Source organism: Mobula birostris, chromosome 2, assembly GCF_030028105.1.
Source record: "Mobula birostris isolate sMobBir1 chromosome 2, sMobBir1.hap1, whole genome shotgun sequence".
NCBI classification, from domain to species: domain Eukaryota; kingdom Metazoa; phylum Chordata; class Chondrichthyes; order Myliobatiformes; family Myliobatidae; genus Mobula; species Mobula birostris.
The window spans coordinates 52,831,444-52,847,266 of NC_092371.1; the positions used below are offsets into that span (position 1 = coordinate 52,831,444).

General features: G+C 41.4%; 1 protein-coding gene across 3 annotated transcripts in view; it reads left to right on the top strand.

The window, feature by feature from the left end:
* Nucleotides 1-12,143, top strand: part of samd10b (sterile alpha motif domain containing 10b) — a 118,197-nt gene extending 106,054 nt beyond the window's left edge. For all 3 annotated transcript variants that reach the window (XM_072276997.1, XM_072277018.1, XM_072277007.1), the window contains exon 5: nt 10,282-12,143. In XM_072276997.1, the coding sequence (XP_072133098.1) occupies nt 10,282-10,304 (23 nt within the window). In that variant the 3' untranslated portion in view covers nt 10,305-12,143. The remainder of the gene's footprint in view (nt 1-10,281) is intronic.
* The last annotated feature ends 3,680 nt before the right edge of the window (nt 12,144-15,823 follow it).

A 15,823-nucleotide genomic window follows, 5' to 3' on the forward strand; every position in this document is an offset into this window, starting at 1 on the left:
AAAAGTGGAAAGGTGAGCAATTTCAAGTCCCTGGGTGTCAATATCTCTAAAGATCTATCCTGGACACAGTTACGAAGAAGGCATGACAGTGGCTATACTTCATTAGGAGATTGAGGAGAATTTGTATGTCACCAAAGACACAGGCAAATTTCTACAAGATGTGCAATGGAGAGCATTCTAACAGACTGCGTCACCATCTGTTTTTTTTGGGGGGGGGCACTGCACAGGATCGAAGTAAACTGCAGAAAGTTGCAAACTTAGTCAGCTCCATCATAGGCACAAGCCTCCCCAGTATTCAGGACATCTTCAAGGAGCAATACCTCAAAGGCGGCATCCATCATTAAGTACACTCATCACTCAGGACATGCCCTCTTCTGTCCGTCAGAGGAAGCAGGATCTCCCAGTGGCCACACATTTTAATTCCACATCCCATTCCCATTCTGACATGTCTATCCACGGCCTCCTCTACTGTAAAGATGAAGCCACGCTCAGGTTGGAGGAACAACACCTTATATTCCGTCTGGGTAGCCGCCAACCTGATGGCATGAACATCGACTTCTCTAACTTCCACTAATGCCCCACCTCCCCCTTGTACCCTATCCGTTATTTATTTATTTATATATATACACACATTCTTTTTCTTTCTCTCCTTTTTCTCCCTGTCCCTCTCACTATACCCCTTGCCCATCCTCTGGGCTTTTTCCTCCTCTCCCCCTTTTCTTTCTCCCTAGGCCTCCTGTCCCATGACCCTCTTATATCCCTTTTGTCCAGCTCTTGGCTCCATCCCTCCCCCTCCCATCTTCTCCAATCATTTCGGATCTCCCCCTCCCCCTCCCACTTTCAAATCTCTTACTAACTCTTCTTTCAGTTAGTCCTGACGAAGGGTCTCGGCCCGAAACGTCGACTGTACCTCTTCCTAGAGATGCTGCCTGGCCTGCTGCATTCTCCAGCAACCTTTATCTGTGTTGCTTGAATTTCCAGCATCTGCAGGTTTCCTGGTGCATGCTCTCTTCTCATTGCCATTCCAGGGAAGAGGCACAGGAGCCTGAAGGCACTCACTCACTCAGGAACAGCTTCTTCCCCTCTATCATCAGCCCATGAACACTACCTCACTACTTTCTTTTTCTCTTTTTGCACTACTTATTTAATTTAACTTAAAATATATATATGTATATATTTTTTTACCATTACGCCAGTGATATTAAACCTGATTCTGATTCTGATTCTCTGTTCTCAAATTTAGAAAAATCTATTTTACCAATCAATTTAGTGGCCAATTTTGTTTTAGGTTTGCTTTGGTAGTCAACCTACTGGCCAAATTTGCTTCAGGTATGCTTAAATCTATTTTACTTCTGAGGCATCAGTCCATATCTACCAGTCTTGGCAATTCTACCTGCCACTGATCAAGGACAATCGTCTCAGCTTACTCAAAATTGGCAAAGGACCAGCTGCAAAGATTTTCCATCTGTAACACAGATACTTGCAGCTGAGTTGTAGTATAAATATTACATAGATATCAGCTGGCAAGGTCAGCATTATCTTCAACAGTTATAACTGCACCTCACCCACAGCTTGTACTCATTATTATATACACAAGTTGATATATGTATACAAGGAAATGATTATTAACCAATGTTGGCTAATGATCTGTTGATTGTATATTGAATGATCAACTTGTGCATTAGGCAACTTCTCTGTTGCAGGATGCTACCTCACTGAGGTTCTTCTCCAGTCAGAAGAACAAACTAGTGCTCTACTCCCTAATGTGTGGAACCATTCTGTGTATCACCCAGATGGTGGGGTGGTGAGTACAGCTGGTGCCGCTCTGCTCCAATGACTTGCTGTTTGTGTGGTATTTACATTTTTTCCCTGTGAATGCAGTGGTTTCCCACTGGGTTCTCCAGTTTCTTCCCACATCCCAAAGATGTTGGTAGTTTAATTGGTCACTGAAGGTTGCCTTTCGTGTATAGATGAGCAGTAGAACCTGGAGAGAATTGAAGGGAACATGGACAGAATAGATTCCAAGGAAAATTAATTTTGCAGCATCATTTCTCTGTGAGCTCCCATAAACTCAATGGGCAAATGGCCTTCATTTATGTTGCATGGGAACATGTGTTGTTTGGGTGACATCTATGAAAGATATGTGAACAGAAGTTATGCTAACTGTTGCATATTTGTTTATATATGTACACTTTTGAATTTTGGGTCAATGATGATAAAGATTAGCTTTATTTGTCACATGCACATCGAAACATACAGTGAAATGCATTGTTTATGTCAAATCAAATTACTGAAGATTATGCTAGGCAGCCTGCAAATGTCATTACGCTTCCAGCACCAGCATAGCATGCTCACAACTTACTAACCCTAATCACTAACCCTTTGCAATGTGGGAGGAAACTGGAGCACCTGGAGGAATCCCGCACGGTCACAAGGAGAACGCACAAAATCCTTACAGACAGCAGCAGGAATGAAATCCTGATCTTACAGCACACACTGTAAAGTGTCACACTCACTGCTACACTACTGTGTGGAATAGAATATAACGTGAGAACTGACGAGAAATGGGAGCTTCAAAGAGGTCAGTGTTAAATTCTAAGTGCTAACAGTTAACTTTTTTTTAATGTACATGTGTGGTTCTAAATTGTACATAGTGGTGATAGTATTTATACTTTGTCAGGGTCATTTAAGCATGCCTACTCTCTCCATAATATACTCTATGTACTTCAAACAGTTCACCTCATGTTGAATGTGATTGCTATTTCTGCCAGATGATAGGTTCGGCATTAAACTGGGTATTTTTCCATATATTTGTCTCATTCAATGGCGTGTTCAATTTGCACCTATCAATGAGAAGTGAAGGGCTTCACTATTTTTTTTACCAAAAATATACTTTATTCCTAAAATATATAGTGAAACAATATGGAACATAGCTTTGTCTTCACTTTCTGTGGCAAGTATGTCCAACTTACAATATGTTAATGTGACACTAGTATTTCAATCCTGAACATTTCATCTAAGGAGGTTATTACACTGGGTCCATTTCATTGTCTAGTGGTGGGAGGGGCCTAATCTGCAGCTTTTCCCCACAAAACCTTTGCACTCCAATCTTCCGTGTGCCTCTCAGCATGTAATGGTGTACCCTTGGGATGTGGCTGTCTGCAGAGTTCAATTGTGAACACCTCAAGGACCCGGACCTTAAAAGGGGTCAGCAGAGAAAGTTGCACCTTTCGCCAAATTGATGATGTTTCAATGACAGGCAATGGTTGTCTCCCTCTGTGTCCTTGGGCAGACCTCAAAGTGCAGAATCTTATGCTTGCAGCTGCTTGAAAGGTACCTTAACGAAGGCCATTGCATTCCTTTCCAGATCTTCTTGGTAAACACGGTCCACATGGAGGTAAATATGGCTGCCCCATCCACAGTGCAGCTACTTTAAGGACAGCAGCCATAGAATTGAGACTCTACCCGTGCACGGTGAATCTGGCAGAGTGAGCAATTCTCACCACCAACCAAGCAAGGTCTTATTGCTTGTTTGAAAGTTGTGGCGATCTGAGACATTTGATCAAAAAACATCGACAGTCTACTCAAGGAATCATCCAACAATGATTCCTTCCACAGATCCCAGAGCTGCCGCCTGAATGACTCGTGGCTGAGAGTATCTTTTAAGCAGAATCTTTTCTACATGAGACAGACTGAATGCAACGTACCATGGCAACAAGGCCATACCTAGGTCGAACAGGCAGAACTTGAGCAGAGAGTGGCGTGAGATGCTGTGTATGCGCTTTGAAGTAGCCACACACAAGGTGGCTATCAGAATGAGGGACATGTTAGTTTTTTTTTTGCCTCTCTTTCAATTTACAGGTGAATTGAAAGAATGCTGTGGTGATGGATGCAATACAGGTGAAGGGTACGGGCCACGTTTGTCATCGGTGTTGCTGCTCATGGCAAATGTGCCCATGCCCAACTCCTGCGCTGCATCTGTCACCAGAGCCTTCTGATGACTAGGTTCCCTTCTATGATGGAACGGGAGATCTGAGCCTACGTTCCGATGTTCCCACATTTAATTTTGCCTTAGTATTTGCTCCAGCCAATTCTTGCTGCATATCCCAGTTCCTTATATACAGTATAAGGATTAAATGGCAGCATGTACATCACTTGCTTTAGCCCCATTTTCTATCTTAGTACTGAATTGTCTTGCTTCTGGTCCACATTTTGGACTTTAGGGAAAGCTGATACAAAAATCATTTGTAAAGTCTCACTTATAATTATATTGTTACATTTTTAATTGGCTTTAATCCTTACAATTTTTCCAGTTACCTCACATGGTACTGAACACCATCCTGACGATCTCTCTTTGTGTAATTAACAGCATAAATTACCATAAATTAGTTTTAAATTAATCAGACTCATTCAACTGTTAAAATGAATAGGGGGAGCATCCAGCAGGTCCTGTGAAAGGTATGCAAGCCGACAGTCAGATCTCAGCTTCAGCTCTCTTGCGAGATAACAGCAAAACTTTGTCCTCACGTGTTTTAAATGAGCCATTCTACACAAGACAATATGACCACAGAAATCTGAATTAAAAAATGAATCTTCGATGGGGTCACCACAACTGGAATATATTAAAGAGTGTAAAGCAATATTACTTTTCCAGTTATGACATAATATTTTGATTCAGTAAGTCTGCTGAAAATGCCACATTTATGCTTTGGTGAGAAATGTTGGAAATTATTTTGTAATTTACTGCTGTAACTAATGCAACAAAGCAATGACTCCTGCAGAGTGCTTTGAATTATGGGGCAAATGATATTGGTTTGCCTAACAAACTGATAGCTTTGTAATTACCATGATGATTATTCTACTGTGGGAGTTTCTGTTGACATTGTGCATAAAGTGTCAGTTTTTGAGGTTACTCATCTCTGGGAATTTAAATATCAAAAGGCACAATAATTTTTGTGAGACAGGATGGAATTAACACATGGGGAGCTGGAAGCAATGCAAATCAGGCATCCTGACCTGGAGGTCTATTGCTCTGATCCTGGTTCTCCTTGGGAGGGAAAACAAATTACTGTGGAAAATCAGCAGAGAGAGAAGCAGAGTTAATGTTTCATCTCAAAGACTTTTCATCAGAACTGGGAAAACATTTTAGACAGATTTATTTTTAAATAAAATAGGAGGGGCAAAGAAAACAAAAAGGAAGGCCTCAGAGTGCGCAGGGGAGCTGGAGTTAAAACAAGAAATTAAGCAAGTAAGTAAATTTATTATCAAAGCATGCACATGTTACCATTTGCTACATTGAGAATGAATAATAATAATAATAATAAATAAGTAAATAATACTGAGACTCTGCAACCTGTTCTGGGACCCCTGCTCTTTGTGATTTTTATAAATGACCTGGATGAAGAAGTGGAGGGATGGGTTAGTAAATCGCTGATGACACAAAGGTTAGCGGTGTTGTGGATAGTGTGGAGGGCTGTCAGAGGTTACAGCAGGAAATTGATAGGATGCAAAACTGGGCTGAGAAATGGCAGATAGAGTTCAACCCAGATAGGTGTGAGGTGGTTCATTTTGGTAGGTCAAATATGATAGCAGAATGTAGTATTAATGATAAGACTCTTGGCAGTGTGGAGGATCAGAGGGATCTTGGGGTCTGAGTCCATAGGATGCTCAAAGCTGCTGCGCAGGTTGACCCTGTAGGTAAGAAGGCATAAGGGACATTGGCCTTCATCAATCGTGGGATTGAGTTTGGGAGCTGAGAGGTAATTTTGCAGCTATATAGGATCCTGGTCAGACCCCACTTGGAGTACTGTGCTTAGTTCTGGTCGCCTCACTACAGGAAGGATGTGGAAACCATAGAAAGGGTGCAGAGGAGCTTTTCAAGGATGTTGCCTGGATTGGGGAGCATGCCTTATGAGAACAGGTTGAGTGAACTCGGCCTTTTCTCCTTGGAGAGACGGAGGATGAGAAGTGACCTGATAGAGGTGTATAAGATGATGAGAGGCATCGATCATGTGGCTAGTCAGAGGCTTTTTCCCAGGGCTGAAATGGCTAGCACATGAGGGCACAGTTTTAAGGTACTTGGAAGTAGGCACAGAGGAGATATCAGGGGTAAGTTTTTTACGCAGAGAGTGGTGAGTGCGTGGAATGGGCTGCCAGTGACGGTAATGGAGGAGGAAACGATAGGGTCTTTTAAGAGACTCCTGGACGGGTACATGGAGCTCAGAAAGATAGAGGGCTATGGGTTACCCTAGGTAATTTCTAAGGTAAGGACATGTTTGGCACAGCTTTGTGGGCCGAAGGGGCTGTATTGTGCTGAAAGTCTTCTATGTTGCTATGGCTGCAGAATCTTTCACTGTTGAGGTGAGTGAAGTTATCCATGCTGGTTCAGGAACCTGATGGTTGAAGAGTAATAATTGTTCCTGAAACTGCTGGTGTGGGACCCAAGGCTCCTATACCTCTTTCCCACAGCAGCAGTGAGAAGAGAGCATGGCCTGGATGGAGAGGGTGCATGATCATGGGTGCCGCTTTCTTGTGGCAGCATTCCTTGTGGATGTGCTCTATGGTGGGGAGGGCTTTTTGTGTGATGGACTGGGCTGTATCCACCACTTTTTGTGGGCTTTTCCTTGGGCATTGGTATTTATATACCAGGCCATGATGCCATCACTCTGGATAATCTCCACTGTGCATCTATAGCGGATTGTCAAAGTTTTAAATGACATGCTGAACCTGCACTAACTTTTAAGAAACTTATAAGAAAGTCATACTATTTTTGTAATGGCACTTATGTGCTGGTCCCAGAATAGATACTCTGATATGATAAAGCTGAAGAATTTAAAGTTATTGAAGCTATATGAGCAATTGTTGCATCTCCTGATGATCTGATAAGAAGAGTTGTGAACTAATGGAGATGGGAAGGTGGACCAGAGAATCTAAGAGAGAGTGATGACTTTGGAATGCTAAAAGAGGGGGTAGGAAAGGGAAAGGTCAAAATTATCTTTAGCGACATGATCTACTGAATATGGATGGTGATGAGACTGAAGGTGGAACCAAACTCTTAGGGTGAAAGCAGAGCTGCAGAAAGTGAGGTGAGAGGAAGTGTAGCAAAGGTAGCTGTGGGAGTCTATGAGGTTCTAGCGGATACCATTACTTAAGTGGAGATAGTCACAAAGGACCTGTATCCTCCTTTCTGAACTTGTTTATCTCCATTTCAGGGAATGGGTTAATGAAAGGGGAATTTGTTCACTATGTGAATGAGTTCAACCAAGCAAATAAGAATGGCAGTGGAGGTTAGGCCTTACTTCAAGGCAGAAATAAAAGGTTCTCAGAGCATCCTGGTATAGAATAGAGGTGTAAAGGAATGATATACAGCACCAAAAAAAAAATGAGCCTGTTGGGACCAGGAAAATAAAAATTGCAGAAGGTATCAGGATTGTCATTGATGTAGGTGAGAAATGTCTGAATGAGGGGAGAAAGAGTAGAGATAAAGTTTGAAAAAGGCAGTTCTGTGGACCAACAAAATGTGGAAATGATGGGTCTACCTAGGTAATCATGCTTGTTGAACTTAGAAAAGAGTAGAAACGATTTGTACATCTGAGGGTAAATGTCATGAAGAAAAGATATCCAAAGGCAATGAGGCCAGTGGCCTGCTCTGTGATGGGGTTGTGATGTTGAGAGAGGTATGAGGAAGTGTCGAAGAGCTGGAGATCTGCCTCTGCAAGCAGATATTAGTATGCCATACTACAGAAGCATCTGCCTTTAATACAAATGAGTAAATTTAACCTCAAAATCAAGTTCTTCATCTCATTAATTCTGTATTTCTATCCATATGTACGTCAATCTCTTTTTGTTTTTTCTTTCAATCCCTCTCTACCAGTTTGTTCCAGTATGAGTCTCATCTTTTCTAAATATCCATACCTTCTTCTTTTTTTTATCTCTGCAACTGTTTGTTTTTCTAATTTATGCACTTAGTTGTTGACTTTGCCTCTCCTCTGTCATTGCCCTTTGCCAGATGAAGGATAGGCAAGCTGGAGTTGTTATTATTATCCTGGATAAACTGTACAAATCATGGTGGATTAATATTTATACATTGCTCATATGTCAGACAGACCAGTGAATACAATGGACAGCAATGGATTTTATCTTAGAAGTGTTGCTGCCGTTGTAATATTTTGATAAAGCTTCAGAGAAATAACTGAGCATCAGTCTACACGTCCAAGTGTTATTTCTCAATCTGTTCAAATGCTGTATTGAAACATTAGGCAGTTCTGAGTGACGGATGAAAAAGATTGTCCTCTGTGTCTGCATCTGTCTTTAGGACAACAGAAATGTCAGCAGGTGCTGCAACCAAGAGAAACAAATCGAAAGAACATGATTGGAGCAAAAACATTGCCAATGATGAAACATTTAGCAGTGAAAATGTTGTCAATGGCATCACAGTCATCTGCCTCTGCCTAACATAAACAATATTTGGACAATAGTTATTGATACTTTATTGGTCCCAAAGGAAATTACAGTGTCACAGAAGCATTACAAGTGCACAGTTATAAATATTAGAAGAGAAGTAGAAAGAATAAAAAAATAAGTTACCACAAACAGTCTTAACAGGAGGGGTCATCACTCCCCTGGCTATAGGTTGACTCATTATAGAGCTTAATGGCCAAGGGTAAGAATGACCTCTTATAGCGCTCTTTGGAGCAGCACAGTTGTCTTACTCTATTACTAAAAGTGCTCCTCTGTTCAACCAAGATGGCATGCGGAGGGTGAGAAACATTGTCCAGAATTGCCAGGATCAGTCATATGCAGGCCTCCAGACAATATTTTAGAGGCACACACTTCTATTTTGTCACCATCACTGACTATTCATTGCAAGACTGTGTATTGTGCAGAAAAAACATCTCGACACCCGTCTGCATGTCCCACCATCATGAAGTGCACTTCCAGCTCCACATGATTTTGTTTGTCAGCGGTTTAAATTACTTATCACTTGTCCTCCATGGACCCTGAGCCAACATTTTCAGAATCTGGAATAATTTGTCTCGGGGTACTCAGTGAGCAGCTTTTACACAGCGGCAAGCGAACAGCTGCACGCGATTACTTTCATTCACTGGGTTTTATGGTTGAACCTTTGTATTTTTCATAAACTGTTACGGTCAAAAATGGAATGAGAAGAAAGTGGTTGGTGTAACGTTACTGTTTATAATTTGCCCTGTAACTGGATTTGTCATTCTATAACTGTTGTTATTTCCCTGCATAGCCATGATTAACTTTGGAACATTTACAATATCTGAATCTGGAATGCATGCAGCTGTGGCTTCTTCAGATGGAGCTCAATAATTTTGTCAATTCTAGTGGAGAATCTGCAGGCTCGGTCTATTGAAGGGTGTACCTTCCCATTTCAAAAGAGGAGAATGACAGTGGGGTATTAAAGACAAGGTATATAGTACTTCACTGATAGTTGTGATATTTATTTTATATTTAAATGGTATAAAATTTAATCCTCCCTTAAAATTTAATTGAATCAAAAACATGGTACTGCTTTATAAGTATGCAGTATAAACCTATTTCTATACTATAAGTTTGCAATTATGGATTGTAAAAGCTCAAGAAATCACTTAGATCTGTACATGCTATGCCTGATAATTCTGGGTGAAAGCATTAATTCGTGAAGTTTGGTTCCTGATCTGTACCGAGATAGGAGATTTCACTTATGGTGGCATGCTTGGCATCAAATAAGAACGAATTAAAAATTCTACTTCGAATTCCTACTCTGAACTGGGTTTTAGAAAATGTCAGTTATGGCTGATGATGATTGATGTAGGCTTGACATGCTGCACATTGTCACATCATCTACAAATATGCCCTCCAGGGATCAGACCCAAAGGAGACCTGAAGAAAGGTCATCAACCTGAAACTTTAACTTTGCTTCTCTCACCACTGACACTGCCTGACAAACTGAGCTTTCCAGCGTTTTTGTCTTTACTTCAGATATTCAGCAACTACAGATTTTTGCTTTTTGGACATCTGTTGGGGTCGTGCCAAACAGCTTTGTAAATATGCCATACAATGTATCATTCAGTGTGGAAAAAATCAGGATGACTGAAAGTAAGATGATAGAAGAGTGATAAGTATGTAATCAACTATTTAACTCAGTGGATGTATCGCAATATGCAGCTGATTTCCTGTTCAGCAAATATACACATCAATCAAAAACTACAAAAATTAAATAGGTGTTTTTGCCTTCCTTTTGTCGGTGTTGTTCATTCTGTCTTTCTTTCTTTTCAGCCTCATTTGACAATGGCTCGTAGCTGATGCTTCCTTGCTGTGAAAGTGTGGATCTTCAATACCACGGGATAATATGAGGAGTAAATTTGAAACTGTGGAGAATCATGTGGTGAACTAATGTGATCATTCTGGAACAGGGGAAATCCAGCCCAAGCTGATTTGCAAAACTTAATGATAATTTACTTATCTTGTTTTAAGGCAAAGAAAAGCAACACTGAAATTTTCTTTTATAGTTTTGTAAATTAAATACAAATATCCAGTCAACTGTTAGTGGTGATTGAACGGTGCTACAATTCACTATTTTCTCTGTTACATTTGACATCTATCCCGTTAATAGTTTTTCGTAACATTAGGTAGGGAATCCACTTCTTTGGCATGACAGTAAAAGGAAACTGCTTCGGAAATGTATAATTCGGGCCTAAGGAGCTTCTCCAGGGCTCCTATTAATCTACAAAATTATCTTAGGTTGTTTCAATATTGCCACTGCTGATTTAACTGTTTGTAACATAAAATTTTGACCAGTGAGAAGAATGCCTCATGAAAGTTCTGGAGTATTTTAAATAAAATTATCATTTTACTATGCCAATGCCTGGCTCCTCAAGATAAAACCAAATTAAAAACTGGCACAGCGTTAGCTGTAACAAAGTGGTTATCTGAAAACAAATTCAAGAACAAATTCAAGAAAGAGCATAAAGTGAATATGGCCAATTCTATTCACTTCATCTCAGTGGGAAAAAAAAGGTTTTTAGTAAGCATCATTAAATTGATTCAAAGGAAATTCAGTACTTTTTGACTGAAGAACTAATTTCTATTGATGGATTAAAAAGCAAATGGAGACTTAGCTCTGTGATTTTTCACCAAACACAACCAGTAATTTAATATTAATATTGCATGTGACTTAGGAGGAAGAATGATCTTTGTATATATAGATGTAAATAGCTGTTAGGTAAGTCACCAGTATGAATAACATTACAGGCAGAAGATAATTTGCAAACAATTTCAACAAAAATAGTAAATATTAGTTTGAGGCACAGTTTTAAAATGGTTATTTAATAATTTCCACTAAGAATCAGGTTTTGAAATACCTGTCACATCAGCAGTTGTCTTTGACTATATCTTATGCTTAGGTCACTCTTGATAGGAAGCAAAAGTTCCCAAAAGAGTCCTAAATTATTGGTTTTAAGTGACTACTGTTAATGCAGATATGAAAGTCCTGAATCTTAATGCTGCTGTTAAGAATGTAATATGCATACTACCTAAATCTATATGGCTTGTATTCCTCAAATAAGTTGCAACTTCAAGAGTACTATACTAACGTAGCAAATAATGAATAGCATTGAAGAAAATGCTATTCACTGTGACCCCCGGCTGCTGCCATTACTACTTGAAATGGACAGTGTTCACACAGCAAGCAATTCTATCTCCACTTGGAGACAATTCCAAGATAATGTGGCCAAGGCTAACCATCCACACTCATGTAGTACTTTGGCTGGAGATGATGTTTGAATGTACCTTCTTAAAAGCATGACTCCCAGCTGAGGCCATGGAACTAACCCTTCTATGTGACATTGCTCAAGTAATCAAAACAGCCTTTACATTCATTATTTGAACAACGTTTTTCTGATTTTCATTATCAATTGATACAGATCAGTTTGTGCCGCTGCTTGTGCTGAGTACATCAAATACACTACTTCTGGCAAAAATAGCCCAGAAAATTTACTTCAAAATGGAAAAAAATACAGATGACGTAAATCAGAAATAAAACAGAAAATGCTATAAGAATCTAGTAGGTCAGGCACCATCAATGGAAAGAAAAGCAGTTACCAGTTTAGGATGAAGGAACAAGTTACTTTTCAAAAGCACAGAGTGGGGGGGTGGGATGGGAGTAGCGGATGGATTTTAAAAAAAGGAATAGGGTGAGACTAAATGGCTAACTGTAGCAGTTAGAAGCACACATCATGATTCTTTGACTGTGTACGGTGTTGCTAATAGCCAAGCTGTGTTACTTCCCCAGCAGATTATGCTAGAAGAAAAATAAAAACGGAACCAAAATATCTGTGCCAGTGGTGCAGTGGTATCTGCACCTGGACTTCAGAACAAGAGGTCCTGGGTTCGAATCTGGCTATTTCCTTGCACACTTTCCATCATTGCTGGGCTCGGCCACATAAAATAGACAAACGGTAAAGAAACAGAAAAGTTGCCACCAAGTGTGAGAAATAAGGCAGGGGAAGAGCTTTGCAAAACTCACAACACGCTGGAGGAACTCAGCAAGTCCTGGCAAAGGGTTCCGGCCCGAAACATTGACCGATCTTTTCCACGGATGCTGCCCGACCTGCTGAGTTCCTCCAGCGTGTTGTGAGTGTTGCTTTGACCCCAGCATCTGCAGATTATTTTGTGTTTGGGGAGGAACTTTACCTTTAGACTGAAAGGTGGGAATTTTAAGGGGAACATGAGGGGAAACTTCTCCGCTCAGAGGGTCATGAGAGTGTGGAGTGAGTTGATGCATGTGAGCTCAGTTTCAATGTTTGGGATAAGTTTGGGCAGGTACATGGACGGTCGGGATATGGAGGGCTATGGCCCTGGTGTAGGTCGATGAGAGTATGCAGTTTAAATGGTTTTGGCATGGACTAATATTGCCAAAAGGCCTGTTTCTGTGCTGTGCTTCTCTATGACTGTGATTCTATGAGTGGCAGAATTAGGTAGTGCTGATATAAACAGAAAAATGAATTACCCAGTGTTACTTATTTCAAACCTCAGCACATTCTCCATTTGTTCCTCGGAAAGGAACTCTTTCCCCCAACTACCTGAGATCTTTCAGGGAGGACAACGAGAGTAGGTTACCTGAGGTGGACAAGAGATTTTAAAGAAGTACTGTAGGTTCTTCTTAGTGACCTAGCCAAAATTAATGTCTCAATCAATTTCCCAAAACTGATTGCTTGACTATGACATTCCAGTTTGTTTGAGCTTCTTGGAGAACATTTGGAGTTTCCTTTCCCAAAATGCAACAGTGAAAAACACTTCAGTCCTGATGAAGGGCCTCAGCCTGAAATATAGACAATTTATTTCTCTCCTTATATGCTGCCTTGCCTGCTGAGTTCCTCCAGCATTTGTACTGAGCCTTGTTGAAATAGTGCAGAAGGCCTCAGATTGAGAGGTCAGAGTGGAAGTGGAATGGAAATTTGAAGTGACAGGCATCAGGAAGCTCAGAATTACTCCTGTCAACTGAGTGCAGGTTCTCCACAAAGCAATCACCCACTCTGTTTTGGGCTTCTTAAGTGTAAAGAAGTCAACGTTGCAAACACTAAATGCAAAATTACAACTGAGTTAGATGGAAGGTGTGGACCAAGAAAGTTCTTTCTTTGTTCTGTCCAGTATGAGAGAGAATGAGAGAAGAGGTAAGGAAAATTAATGAGATGCAGTTGAGGAATCTGTCCACTGTGGTCGCAAGGATGTTATAGTTCAGGAAGAAGAATGATATTTCAAAGGTAACTTTAAGGTCTGACTCATCAGAACAATGATGATAGAGACAAAGCAATTGGGGAATGAAATGAAATGGATTTCTCAGAGGGGACTGGGTTAAGGAAGTACATGTAAGATCATTCTGAGAATCTATGGGCTTTTAACTGAGGTTTGTGTCTAGCCATTCATCTGAGTTGGAGACAGCAGAATCCAAAAAGGAAGGCAAAGAGCCAGGGACAATCTACATAAGAGTAGATTGAACATAGGCATCAAAAGTGATGAGTTTTTCATCAAACAGTATTCTGGAGGATCTCAGCGGGTCAAGCAGCCTCTGTGGAAGGAAAAGAATTGTCAATGTTTCAGGTCAAACCCCTTGATTTTATCCTCTCTCCCCATCTGCCATTTTATACTCCAGGCTGATGACATTTTCAAGTTCTGTATAAGTGCAGGAAGCAGCATCAAAACAGTTGTCGATGATAAACCACAGGACACAGGAGCAAATTAGGCCATTCAGCCCATCGAGTTTGTTCCACCATTCTATGATGACTGATTTATTACCTTTCTTAACCCCATTCTCCTGCCTTCTCCCCATAAACTTCGAAGCCCTTACTAATCAAGAATCTATCAATCTCCATTTTAAATATACACAATGACTTGGCCCCTAGCTGACTGTGGCAATGAATTCCACAGATCAACCACATTCTCACTAAAGAAATTCTTCCTTATCTCCATTCTAAAGAGATGTCCTTCTATTCTAAGGCCCTCTGCTCTTAGATTCACCTATAGGAAACATTCTCTTTACATTCACTCTATCAAGGCCTTTGATATTCAATAGGTTTCAATGAGATCCCCCCTTCAATCTTCTGAACGCCACTGAGTACAGACCCATCAAACACTCCTCGTAAACAGAATCATTCTCATGAACCTCCTCTGGAACCTCCCCAATGCCAGCACATCCTTTCTTAGATCAGGGGCCCAAATCTAAGTTCAGGTTTATTGTTATACAAGCATATATACGTATACAGTTTGACGGCTCTTCTTCAGAGGCCTTCAACATCCGCAGCAGTGTGAAGCAGGGCTGTGTGCTTGCCCCCAACCTGTTCAGCACCTTCTTCGCAGTCATGCTGAAGCACGCCTTTGGAACATCAACTGATGGTGTCCACCTCCACACCAGATCAGACGGGAGGCTGTTCACTCTGTTCTGGCTGAGGGTGAAAAACCAGGGTTTGAGAAGTACTCATCAGGGACATGTTGTTGCAGACGACGTGGTACTGGCAACACACTCTGAAGAGCAACTACAACGCCTCATGGACAGCTTCTCAAGAGCCTGCCAGGACTTCAGCTTGACCATCAGCCTGAAGAAGATCAATGTGTTAGGCCAAGGCATTGAGCACCCCCCTGCCATTACCATCAACAACTACGAGCTGGAGGTAGTTCACCAGTTTACATACCTTGGCTCCACCATCAAGGACAGTCTCTCCCTAGACTCTGAGATCAACAGACGGATCAGACGAGCAGCCTCAACATTCACCAGTCTGAAAAAGAGAGTCTGGGAGAACAGAAAGCTGACGACACACACCTAGGTTGCAGTCTACAGGGCCTGCGTCCTCAGCACACTGCTTTATGGCAGCGAGACCTGAAGCCTCTACTACAGACAAGAGTGGCGTCTCAACGCCTTCCACCTTTGCAGCCTGAGACGCATCCTGGACAATACGTGGACTGACCAAGTCACCAACAATGAGGTTCTGGCCCATGCCCAGATACCCAGCCTTTTCACCCTGCTCCAACAGCGCCGTCTCCGCTGGCTGGGCCACGTACACTGCATGTCAGATAGGAGGATCCCGAAAGACCTGCTGTACGGGGAACTGGCCTCTGGCAAGAGAGCACAAGGGCAGCCCCATCTTCGTTTCAAAGATGTCTGCAAGAGAGACATGAAGTTACTGAACACGAACGTCGGGAGGTGGAAGGATATTGCAAGCGATCGTTCTTGCAGGAGGCTGGAACTACGCAGAGTTCTAAAAAGAGGAGACGAGAACCTGAGGCTTGCTGCTGAAGAAAGGCACACTCACCGAAAAAAACAACA